Genomic DNA, 13,194 nt, shown 5'->3' with positions numbered 1-13,194 from the left:
TTGTATGACTCATTTTAATGATTTCTCCATATTGACTGTGAACTGGAAGGCACTTTTCAGGGGGCTGAGATTTTGGGTGGTGATGATTCTAGTGGTATCCTCAATGAAGAAGTTGAAAAATTAAAAGTCAAAGAGTGACTTTCATTAAAGAAGACTGACACCCTAGTCTATTTTGTAGACAATTGAAGTGATTTTCAAGAGTGTTGAAACTTTAAAACTTAATTCCCACTTAAGATGGGATTTTTAGGAAGAGTTTTCAGTTCTCCCTTGGCAGTGAAACAGTAAGTCTAGGGACTTGAGAAATTGGTGCCTTTACTCAAGCTAGAGCTAAGTGAGAAAGATCTTTAATAAGAATTCCCTCTGTGGGGTATTGGCAATGAACTTTAGAAACAGGGATATGTGATACTTTGTTTTAGGTTCTTTACTAAAGTAAGCATCGGTTGTACCACCAGCCTTGATTTATTAGTGCCTTGACGAATGGAGAGAGGGGGCTGCCTTCATTAAATAAGATCTAAAATACTTGGTACAGGTGGTGTCACCAGAGTATGAGCACTGCCTAAGTGTTAGGTCATATTATTATGTCTAAGGAGACGGAAAGTGCCCAGCGTGGAGGAACACAGAGCACATAGTCGGAAGTGATAAAAGAGGAGCTGAGAGGAGTTTAGAGTGAGAGCTGACAGGTGACACGAAAGACATTTAATCCTCATCTTCACTTCCTCTCATTCCCAGCCCTTTCTCCCCCGAATCCTAAGGAACCCCAGGAAGCATACTTGGCCCCAAGCAGTTACTCGAGTAGTTGCTCCACTTGGATATTAAAAGAAAGGGGGATTTTAGAAAGCTAAAACCTTGTGACAGCATAGGAACCAGACAATTAGGTCTCAAAATTTGTTCAAGAGGACTCTGGGCAGATAGGAAGGGAAAAATAGGGGGAAGGAGTAGAATATCCACAGTCTAAGAAAACCTTACGCTCTTATTTGGCTTTTCATCCTATTGTATACCTGATAAATTACTAATATAAATTAATTTTGCACTGACTAGGCTATGAAATTCTGTGTTCTGTTCAGGGGAGAGTTTTCTCAATAGTAGGAACCACTGAATTGGCCTGAGTTCTCCCTTTGTGGATAACTGTATTTTGCAATAAGATGTCTATGGTCTGTTTGAACTAAACAAAACACACATCTCTCTTTCTTGTTTACACACACACAAAAAAAAAACACCCTTTATTTTCCTTGCCTTCAGTCTTTCCCCTAGACGAAAACAACCTGCACGTTGCAGACAGATTAGTCATTCCAGAATAAAGCTTTCTTGGCAAGATTCTCAAGTGGCTCCACAGCATTTACGAGACCGAGTCCAACCTCAAGCTGGAGGCCAGCTCTCCCACAGCTTGGCCCCTCTGTCACTCTTACCTCTTGATGTGCATGAACCCCTGACCCAGGTGAGGCTTATCTCTTAATCCAACTATATTTACATGTGCTTCTTCCCAACTCTAAACTCCTGTTCTCTTGCCACTGAATTCAATTTTATCCCCACCTCTAGGCCTCACTGAAAAGCCATCTTTCTTATGAAAACCTCCCAAGTATTTTAGTCCATAATGATTTTTTTTCCTGCATTTATGTTGACATTAGTCATTTGGACTCATCAGTGAATTAAACAGTTATTTGTTGAGTGCTAACAATATGCCAGGAACATAATATAAATAAGTGTATTATTTGATTATATGCTCTTTTATATTTCTCACTTATTTATATATGTATTTTCTTACTGCCAAAAGTCCCTGTAAGAACTGTTTGTTTTCTTACAGAATTAGGCACAAAGTAGGAATGCAGAAGGTATATCTTGAATTCACTGAAGTATATTCATGATAAACTTAACTTAGGATACAAATCACTTGGTAACTTGTCAACTTATGATCACTCACTGTATTAACTGGGTGATGAGTCTTCTTAATAATAAACATTTTTTATTATGCTTGATCAAATTAAATCTTACATCGTGATAGATTTTGTTTAAAAGTTTTTATTAATAGGTCTTTTTCATAGCTCAAAAAGGGGGTTACAGATGATAATCAGCAGAACAATGGAAAACAAAACCTCACCTCTACAGAGTTAGCCAGTGTGTAGACTTTATTACATAGGCACATATTTTTTTAAGTAAACTTTTTTACATAAAATAAATCACAACACTGAATGAGGATGGATGATGAAGAAAGGAAAGCCTTGGACCAGCTGAATCGTTCACTGGGACCCTGGGTCCCTCCATCCTGACATATTGAAATTCACAATGAGCATCACAAGTGGAGAGTGAGGAGGGGGTGCTCTTTTATCACTTCCAGGCTTAAAACACTGGTTGTTTCATTTCCTGAATACGGTAAACTTTCTCTAGGTTCTGTTGGCAGGCTGGCACAAAGGTTAAAAGAATGCTGACTCAGAGTGAGAGCTGTTCATAGTCTTCCCTCTGCTACCCCAGTACTTCAAAACCCTTAGATGCTCTGGTCCAACTAACTGCTTGCTGTCAGGACCTGAGTGGACATCTGCTTCCCCACAGCTGCTCGCCTTGGGAACCATAGTGGGGCACTGACCCTGAAGCACACGGAGGCAAGACCGCGGTGCTTACGGCTTCAGCCACAGTGTGGCTAGAGGGAGTCCGCAGCCAGCGCTGAGGGCGTGATCTGAGGCAGAAGACGGGACCGGAAGAAGAGGAGGCTGGAATTTCTTCCTCTGGCTGGCTGGAATCAAGCCATTACATCTGACCAACTGGAAACAAAATCATACTAACACACACCACAAAGGAGATGCTACTTTGTAGCTTGTATGTGGTTTTTTAAAAATTAATAGTTACGTTTTCCTCTTACTAAAAGATCAGATAGGGAGGACCGGCCCTTTCTCTTGTCTGGTTTTGCCATAACTATGTGACAGATATTCCCAGAATCTCTCCTGTCTTTTCTTCCTTCAGTTTCTGAAGTCTTTTATATAAAAGGACATATTTATAAACTGTTGGTCAGCCATGGCCCTTCTGTATCTTGGAGGGTTAGACCTACTTCTGTTTCGGGTAGTATCCAAATCCTGTGAAGTCCTCTTCACCCCACTGTTGTGCTGGACGATGCTAGGGGAACTTCCAGAGCCTGGCGCCAGTGAGATCACGATCCACCGTGTTTCTCTGTGTTTTGAAGGCAGCTACTAAATAGAGGGTTGCAGGATCGTCTGGGCAGATGGTCAATGATAGAGACACAAAAAGGGGAAAGATGGGTCGGCTACTTTCCCCAGTATTCACATCTTAAACTTCTTGCTTCTCAAGACTGTATGAAGAGTCCTATTGACATGGAGTATGACAAGCAGTGGCACCAGAGCATAGTTTATGTGAGTGGAGCTGGAAGGGACCTGAGCAAACAATTAGTCCAGCATCTTCACTTTTTTAGCTGAGGTTCTGAAACCCAATTGGAAAAACAGCCAGTGACTTACCATGATGATTTTCTCTATGACTGTGTCCTTTACAGATTCCTAGAAACCCCAGTTCTCTTTACATCAACAGTCAGTATCCTTGCGTTTCCTTAGCTACTATTACAGAACTGGCTGCTGGAATAGAACCTTGACCAAATACTTGTTGAATTCAATTAACTCTATTGTTTATCCCTGCCAGGCAAACTTAGTATTCCTGGAGCTCCTGACATTTAAGGGATGACCTCTCGTTCATGGATTTTGAGGTTTGGTGGCCAGTGCTCTGTTTGTCATTTCTCCGTACTTTGTATTTTTTGATTCTGTTCTTTTATAACTTTTCATTAAATGCCATTATTATTTGCCTCTCTCCAGGCACTACCAAACACATTACTATGGATATTTTCTGCCTTTACAGGCCTGAAATATTACAAATTCAGAGATACTTTTTTTTTCCAGTTGTTAAAAGAACTAGACTCTTAATCAGACTTGCTAAGGCACAGTAGTAGAAATGTAAAAATTCCATTTTCCTAGTTTAGTGAATACATGGGAGAATACTACTGATACACACATTTATTTCCTACATTATTGAGTGCCTTATACATCTCTTTCACTTTTAATTCCTTAAATACATAAATATGAGCCACACTATCGAAAGCAAGTTTCATTTACAAAGAATATAATTAAGAAATGAAGAAATGGTGACTTGTAGGGAATTGGCACTTAAAGATTGGTCATGTTTAGAAAACATGTTTAGAAGTTGGTGAGAATGCTATGACTAATTTCATAAGAGCTGTCACGGTTCGGATGACACTTATTAGTGAAATGTTAAGAGATAATTCCTTTATCGGATGATACTTTTTATGGATTTAGTTTTTTAGCCAGTTTTGTTTGAAGTTCCTGTTGCATTTTTAACATGACCTAAACTCTAGATATGCCAGAATTAACTTAAAATCATCATTCATAGAAGAGTTAAAGTTACCATTCCCAACTGAGAAAATTTTTTAAAAGTAGGCTAGATGGCAGTACTTCCTATTCACATCAACTTAATATTTTCAAGAGTTGGAGGAAAAAATTTGGATCATTCTGTTTTCCCACCACCATGAAACTTACGAGATTGAAAGCAGTTCTGAAATTCTGATGTTACTTGACAAGTTTCAGCTTACTATCTCAGGCCTCCTTAATATCTCAGGCCTCCTCCTTACTATGATAACAAAATAAATACACAGTGACACTGGTGAGTGGTTACTCTTAGGGAAAACAAAAGACCTAGCACACAAGAATGCCCCTGATTCTAGTAAATGCTTCCTTCTTCCACTGACCATTCAAATAGACAAGGCTCGGGCTCACAGAGCTCTCTGACTTGCAAGAACAAAACTGAATCAGTAATCCAGACTATTGACAGCATCTGTGCTGCTGTTATCTTTGGGCACAAAAATGTTTTTCAATATGAATAGGTTCACTGTAATTTAAATTCAGCTGCATATTAAGTGCTTAAGTGCTGACAGTTATTAGTTGACAGTGGAGGCAAGAAAAGAAATTACTTAAGTGCTCCAGGAAATGAAAGCATGCTTGTATGCTTAAGGTTAAGTGTTTGATGATAAGGAAGGGTTAGTTAGTCTTGGAGTCTTAGGGTCAGTATTCATTCAGCAAACATTTACTGAATACCTAATAATTTTTCTTTATTACATGAATATGTTTGACCTATCAGCATGGACTTAAGGTAGCTGAAAGTTATTATATTCCAAGTTTGGTGCTAGGTAGTAGAAAGAATAAGATACATTTCTTGCCTCCATGAGTCACATTACTTGGGAATGTAAATTTCTAGGGACCTACTGATGCTAAAGCTGAAACTCCAGTACTTTGGCCACCTCATGCAAGAGCTGACTCATTGGAAAAGACCCTGATGCTGGGAAGGGTTGAGAGCAGGAAGAGAAGGGGACGACCGAGGATGAGATGGCATCACCGACTCGATGCACATGAGTTTGAGTGAACTCCGGGAATTGGTGATGGACAAGGAGGCCTGGCATGCTGCGGTTCATGGGGTCGCAAAGAGTCGGACACGACTGAGCGACTGAACTGAACTGAACTGAACTCCAGTATACTCTTGCCTGGAGAATCCCATGGACAGAGGAGTATGGAGGGCTACAGTCCAGGCGTCACAGAGTCAGACACGAATGAGCGGCTAACACTTTGAAGCTCCTGCCCTCATCTATAAGATCTGAAAAGAAATTACTCTCATTTCAAATAAGAAATATTTTACATTAAACAATGTTCTCAGGAATTCCCTGGCAGTCCAGTGGTTATAACTCAGAGCTTTCAATGTAGTGACCCAGGTTTCCCTTAGTAAGGGAATTAAGACTCTGTAAGCCATGCAGTGCCCCCCTCCCTGCCTCCAAAATAATGTTCTCAAGAGTTATGAACCCTGACAATAATGCAGCATGGTCAGGGCAGGTGGAGGGGGCAGGGGACAAAATAGAAAAAAAAAAAAAGCTGTCCAGATTATACTTAAGTGAAATATAAAATTTTGATAAGACATAACTAGTACTATGTTCACAAGAGTAAGAGTGGCAAAGGGGGGTTAATGGTCTCCCCCCAAAGTACCTCATATTCTCTTGTCTGATATATCATAATGAGAGCATTTCTTATCTTCCTTTACTATGAAGTCATAAAGCAAGTCACCAGCCTCAAAAAAAAAAAAAAAAAAAGCACAGCTCTTGATATCAAGGGACATCTAATTTATGTTCTAATAGTAACAGGCTGTGTACTGGTAAAATGAATTCACTTCTAATATTTTCACATTATTGATAACACAGAAAAGGAGTATTTGTGGCTATAGACACACAAAATAGAAATTCACGGTAGCAAACTTACAATCTGCATATCAAAAAGGTATTTGTCCAACTGTGTTTTCTATGTAGGCTATTAACAAAACTACATAGAAGCTATATCTAAAAATAAGTAGTCTTACATTTTGCAATTCCCTAAATGCTACCCATAAGTAGTTTCTAAAATACAGAGGAAAAACAAATCTGATAAAATCAAGGTGTTAAGTTTTCATAAATGAATGATAATTTGATTGCTGAATGTAGATAGCATGGAAGGAAGTTTTCCAACCCTTGGTTTAAAAAAAAAAAAAAAATCCAGGTAAAGCACAAAGGCAATGAGAATTAACCAATAGGAAAAAAGGGTCCAACCACCAATACATATGTGATGCCAGCAGGTGAAGCAGAGTTCTTGAGAGGGTGCATGGGCTCTAAACTTCGGTAAAGAAGGTGCTAGAATACGCTTGACCTTGGCAATTCTTCCACCCATCTCAATGCTTCTATGAGGAATCCTCATGAGCTTTTAGCACAAGCGGGGAAGGACTATGCCTTGGAGTCCCGCCACTTGACAAAGACCTCTAGAGGAACTCACCGTATTTCAAAGAGCATGCAAAGCCACTTACAAAATAAAAACAAGTAGAGTTAGAGTCCTATTACTATTGAAACTAAACAGCAGTATCTTGGTAAGAATCTTGCCTACATCCAATCCTAGAGTCCCTTTCATGGCATTTAGGAGAGATGGGTTATTTTAGCTGTTGCTTGGGTATCTGTAGCAACTGGAAATTCTACTAGTTGAGTCCATTCCTCTTTAGAATAACTCCTATTACAAGGTTCTTTCTTGTGTTGAAGCAAACATCTGTCATCTATTAAGCTCCTCTTTTTGCCCTTTGAAGCAACATAGGAAGAGTCCAGTTCCTCTCCCCTTTTATAGTTCAACGGAGATTTCAAAGTAGCTATTATATCATCCCCTCTTTTTCCCTTTGCAGCTATACCTTCTGTTCTTCGGGGGAACTACTGCCCGGTTCCACATATAATCAGACTCTTCATGACTCTGGATGCAGTAATTTATTAATGTCTCTCTTAAAAGGCAGTTCCCAGAACGGAACCCAATCCCCCATGCAGATGTGGGCTGAGCTGTGCCGCATGCAGCGCTCCCTGGATTTCTGTAACCACAGGCCAAGTGTGTTCGTTTAGCCGTGAGATACCCCTAACTCAAAGCTGAACTCACATTTCCCTAAGAAAACATTCCTACAAAAACTGCTGTGAAACCAGGACTTTCTAACACCTTTCCCATTAACACACACATCCATACACACATAGGTGCCCTCGTCTATACTCAGAAGGTTTCATTTAAGAAACTCAGAATATGGGAGTCTCTCGTTAATGCCTGTTCAATTTTATCCTTTTAGTTTCAGTCTTATGTTCACATATTTCAAAAATTATAATGATTTCTGTATCCTAATGTCAGTTCATAGTTAGAATTCAGTGAATATTTATGGGATGAATTAATCCTGAATCTACTAGTCAACAGACTATATATATATTTCTATTTCCGGGTCATTATAAATCTGATAGGCATACTTTCTGCCCCCCTTACTCTCTTCTTCAACAGAGAAGGCAAATAAAAGCTGCCTTTAAATTGTTGAGCTAGTATCCCCTTTGGGATGCGGAAGTACAGAATGTGAGCAGGAACAGGTGAAGAGAAAGAATATTGAGTGTCCTAGATCCTTGGGATCAGGATTTAAGGTTCCCAACATTAGAAAAATATGGCTTCCCCCATCTCTACCCTAGAGTCTTCTGCCTTTCAGATCTATTAGAATACTGTGATTATCAAAGTGTGAATTTTTAGGAAAAGCTCATACAAGCTTAATTTTGAAACAGCTTTTAAAATGATCTTTTCAAATTACATTTCCTACAAAGTCTGAGTTAGAGACACACAGCTATTGGCTATGAGGTATAAAATGGAGTTCCCAAAATGCCCTCGACAAATGCCTGAGATGTATGTATCCATTTATTTCAGGAGTCAGAAATGGCATATATTTTTCAGTGTGAATTTAGAAAATCACTGAGATTGAAGCTGTCTCCTGAATCGAATATTATCTCAAAATGAACGTTCCTTTTCCCTGGAACGAAGAAAAATAGCTCAATTTTGCTTTCCCTTCAACAGCCACTCTTTGCAGAATACAGGGCTAATTATGGAATTTAAAAGCATCCTATTGTGCCCTTTTCCCCATTGTCTATTGTGACTCAGGATGGTGAACCCTGGGACTGACAGTTTAGAAGATGGAAAAAGTGTTTCAATCTCGAACTCGGAAGAAAACATTTCAGAAACATCTTTGCATAGTGCTAACATTTGAAGCATGGAGACACCTATGAAAGGTCTACCAGACCCCGAGAAGAAAATTGGTTTTGTACCTTTTGTCATTTTTTTCTCTAGAGGGAATGATGGAGGTGGAGTCTTGGTTAATTAACTTCTCAAAAAACTGTTGATTGACAGATGAACATCAGGAAGGAATCGCACCAACACTGTAGGGGACCGGGTTGGGGGGGGGGGGTCTTTTCCTGACTATTATCACTCACGACAAGCCACACCCAAGAGCCGTGAGATAAGCAAGAGTGGAGAAGAGGCTTAATTATATGGTAAGCTCCACAGGCCAGGGGACCCGACAGCTTCAAGCATAGTCAGAGCCTCTCTCAGGCAGCCATCTTAGGGTTTCCTGTTAGAATACAGGTAACTACAAACTGGACGGTCCATACCCTGTTCCCCACAGGGAGGAGCCATGCTAGGTACTGACTTGAATTTCAGCTATTCAGGAAGACATCCTATCGTTGCCACTTGGCTCAGGAACCCCTGCAAGACAGCCCCATCACTGGACCCCGCACTCCTTGGGATTTTCCATGTCATCTCCGTCCAAGTCCAGCTTCAAACTCTTTTTTTGCTCAATTTCCACCTGTCAAGGAATAGACATCGGAGAGAAATAATCAGAAAGAAATATCAGGAAAACACCCCAACAACTAACCAAAAGAGAAAAACCTCACTAGGTTCTTTGAGAGTCTGTCCTTATAGTTTGGTTAATGTTCTGGGGTTTAGCCACACCAAGCTACTGGGCCTGTATACATCATGGCTTTGAATGTGCACATGCCCTTGGCTTGGTCTGGAATTCCTCTCCCTCTCAGTCCACCTGGGAAATCCTTCTTCTTTGCCTTGCACAGTTGCTCACAGTCTCCTATAAAGCTATTCTTGACTTCCCAGGCAGAATCAAGTGTCCCCCTGTGTATATATCCCCTGCACCCTGTACACTTGCCCAGCCCCACTACACCACAGGCTCTGTAAGACAGGGCAGGCCCTTTTTAACTATTAAACCCCCAAAATACAGGCATACACAAAGGTTTATCAAATGAATGGATTTCTTTGCAGTTGGCTGTTTACACTCTCTATGACTTTGTCCCTTTAAACAGTCTGCGGAGAATCCCCTGGTAGTCCAAAGGTCAGGACTCTGCACTTCCACTGCAAGGGGCACGGGTTCGATCCCTGGTCAGTGAACTAAGATCTTACCTACCGTGCGGCACAGCCAAACAAAAAAAAAGCGTCCAATAGTATTTACAGTTCTGCCTGTATCTTTTGCAGAATACTATAGCTGTTAATTATAAAGGGATTAATCAATTAATCTTGTCTTGAGAGTGACATAGCTCATCTGAAGCCTTTTGATAAGTCAGGCAGTGAATCTTTTGAGTTACGGAGCTTCATAATAAAAGCTGTTTCTCTCAATACCGATATTTATAATAATGAGGGAAAGAATTCAGACAAAACAGCTGACTATGGTCATGTTTGAAGTGCTGAGTTTTGTTTTGTTTTTTTTCCTGGCCACAAGATGGAGTATTTGTTCTTTTCGGTAGTTGAATGTTTTGGATTGCACAACTAAGGAAATATTTAAAGAACAATTAAATGATGGTATAAATCTAAGGGTGTTATTATGAATAGAAAATTATTAAACCGCTTTGCCAAATCCCTCTTCAATGTGCCCGCCGCCCCCTTGCCCATTTTCCATCATCTTTGGCATTTAATCTCCTGCGTGTGTGTGCTCAGTTGCTTCAGTCGTGTCTGACTCTTTGCAACTTTATGGACCTTAGCCCGCCAGGCTCCTCTGTCCATGGGATTCTCCAGGGAAGAATCCTGGAGTGGGTGTCCATGCCCTCCTCCAGGGGATCTTCCCAACCCCGGGATGGAACCTGCACCTCGACGTCTCTTGCATTAGCAGACGGGCTGTTTACCACTAGCATCTCTTCCTACTGAATCTCTCTTAACTCCCCAGGATATAATCACTCTTTATGTCTGAACTCTCCAGCTTCACAGCCCCCTTTACAGCCCCGATCCTGTTACTACTCCAAAGGTTTGCTTGGCTTTCGAGATTGCTCTGTTACAGCCCAGTGACCAGGTCAGATGTGTCTTAACCTCACTCAGATCCACTTCACCAACATCTGCAGCTGAAATATATCCTTAGAGTTAGCATTTTCCTGAGCCTGTCTGCACTTCCAAGCCCACTCCCCTGCACATAAATTATATGATAAAAGAGTAATAATAATCCCCTTACCCCATGACTCTTTTGTCGTTGTTCATGACAACTGAGACATTATATTCTCTTCTTTCATTAGCCTCTATTTCTCTTTCCAGCCTTTCTGTTGCCCACGAGCGGGATTATTCATTTAGCTCGGAGCAGACTCAACCACCACTATGCACGGTGGGCCACCTCCACGGTGGCCGGAGTGCCCGTCTGCACTCTGGGCGGGCACTGTTAAAAGGAATGGGAGCAGCGAGCATTTGGGGGTAAATAGACAGACCTGGAAGCATTAGCCAGATGCCCCCCAAGGCTACCTTGTAGCTGTAGTGTGCAGAATAATTGACCCACTTCCTGACGTCCGTCTTGTCTTCCACAGAGATGGATCTCACAGCAGCTTTGGAGGCAGACGTTGTAGGCATGCTGAACTCGACGTTCACGTGATTGGCAAATCTGGAAGGCACTTCCCGATCCGAGCCAAGTTCAAGGTGGCAGAAGAAACAGTGTGGGTGACCAGAAGCTATAAAAGAATAACAAAGAATCTAGGGTTCTGGTTCTTCGGCGAAGAAATGGAAGGAGAGCCTGAGTAACAAACAAAGGAGGCCTGGCAGCCTTTCAGAGGGTCCAATGCTGAGCAGAGGACTGGCCTTGGCAGAAATCACGCTGCACGTATATGCCTCAGAACGCTGGACATAACACCGTCTCATTTTGGTAGCCTGGGATCCTAGCAATAAAACGCGTGACCTGGGAAATGAGGCTCACTCTGCCTGCTCAGGTCAGAGCGCGACGTGAACACAGCACAAATACCAAGAAACAGAGATTGTAGATTGGCAGAAAGGAATAAAAGAGATCCGCACTTAGCACCTAATAAAACATCAAAGACAGCCACCTGGGGCAAAATCATCAATTTCTTTTGAAAGCTGAATTGAATTTTCTTCATAGCCATTCGTATGTTTTTTTCAATGCTTTTGGCATGTTTTCCAGGTGAATGAAATATGTAAATAACAAAGCCCTTAGAAACTGCACATAAGCGTTAGGGAAGCATGGTTTCCCAGATGTCTCCCTAGGAAGACAGCTTTCCCAGTGGTAAAGAATCTGCCAATGCAGGAGCCCCGGGTTCCATCCCTGGACCATGAAGATGCCCTGGAGGAGGAAATGGCAACCCACTCCAGCAGTCTTGCCTGGGAAACCCCGTGGACAGAGGAGCCCGGGGGGGCTACAGTCCATGGAGTCACAGTGAACCGGACACGACTGAGCATGCAGTCATGCCCACGGAACACCCAGGAGAACGCAAGACCAACAGCCAGGGCCTGTCAGTCCTGGATTTGACCTGCAGCTCTTCTAAGCACGAGGACCCCACACCCAACGCCTTTGTTCTCTCCAGGCTTCTTCCTCAAGGATGTAGCGCGGAGCTGGGGATCGGTGGGAAAGGGTGAGCTGAACAAGGCCAGGCATCGTCCCTTACTGCTATTTAACTCTGTAAATCTGTGGCTGGTTCTGCCGTATCTGGAAGGCAAACTTATGGTCTGATTTTCATCTGAAGATTGTTACCAGATTATTTGAGGCATAAGAGCCAGAGCTGACTTCCCTGCCTCACCACGGACGCGTCGCCACCGCCACTGGTCAGATGCGGCAGGAGACGTTTTCTGAGAACCGTGAGCCAGGTCGTGAGCAAAGTGTTCTCTGCAGATTCTCTCACTGCATCTTCATAACTGTCCTCTGAGGCTGTGAGGAACTAAGGCTTCGGGAGGTGAGCTTGACCGCCCAGGGTCATAGCTAGCAAGTGGCGGAGCCAAGAAAACTAGACCCAGTGTCCACCTCCCAGACACTCTTAACCGATTTGTCTGTGTGACAGCCTCACAGTCCTCAAACCTCGGTACCAGGGTTTGCAGGGTGACAGGGGTGGAGAAAAAGCCTTAAGGACCCCCGCCAAGCAACTCACTATGGATAAACAGTGTGCCTCTGACTTCATGATGTAACTGAAACAGCCCTTGGTTATCTGAGTTTCCCAAAATAAACAATTCCAATTTCCTCTATTGGTCTGGGCAGGACTTTTTAATCTCAGAGAGTGAGAACATATACACCCGCTCTCCAAGGAAAACATTACAGAGTGAAGTATTTGTTTTGCTCTGTTTCACAAATGTAACATATTTCAGTGGTTCTTTCTAAAAAGTAATACTTAAGAAAAAGATTGCAGTTTTTTGGGAAAGGAATTTAAGATACATGTAGTAGTAAAAATCTCATTATTTGAAAATAAATTGATTCAGCTTTTTTTAAACTGTGTAACCACAGATGTCATTATACAACCATCACTTACTGAACGTTTATTACAGGCCAGAGACTGTGCTAAACACTTAAAAGCATTATCTAATTTCATTCTTA

The 13,194-nt window shown here is 41.8% G+C and overlaps 1 protein-coding gene and 1 long non-coding RNA gene across 2 annotated transcripts in view; one reads left to right on the top strand and one right to left on the bottom strand.

Annotated features, from left to right (window-relative positions):
• LOC120852653 overlaps positions 1-12,848 on the top strand; it is a 44,362-nt gene extending 31,514 nt beyond the window's left edge. Inside the window, exon 2 of the long non-coding RNA XR_005718606.1 lies at positions 11,192-12,848. This is a non-coding gene — a long non-coding RNA (uncharacterized LOC120852653). The remainder of the gene's footprint in view (positions 1-11,191) is intronic.
• STON2 (stonin 2) overlaps positions 2,001-13,194 on the bottom strand; it is a 178,027-nt gene continuing 166,833 nt past the window's right edge. Inside the window, exons 6-7 of the mRNA XM_040225983.1 lie at positions 11,130-11,332; positions 2,001-9,207 (exon numbers count right to left, since the gene is read on the bottom strand). Of these exons, the coding sequence (XP_040081917.1) occupies positions 9,124-9,207; positions 11,130-11,332 (287 nt within the window). The 3' untranslated portion in view covers positions 2,001-9,123. The remainder of the gene's footprint in view (positions 9,208-11,129; positions 11,333-13,194) is intronic.

This window comes from Oryx dammah, unplaced genomic scaffold, assembly GCF_014754425.2.
Source record: "Oryx dammah isolate SB20612 unplaced genomic scaffold, SCBI_Odam_1.1 HiC_scaffold_26, whole genome shotgun sequence".
Classification (NCBI taxonomy): domain Eukaryota; kingdom Metazoa; phylum Chordata; class Mammalia; order Artiodactyla; family Bovidae; genus Oryx; species Oryx dammah.
Note: the sequence above shows the minus strand (reverse complement) of the source record. Positions and strands in the feature narration are given on the sequence as shown.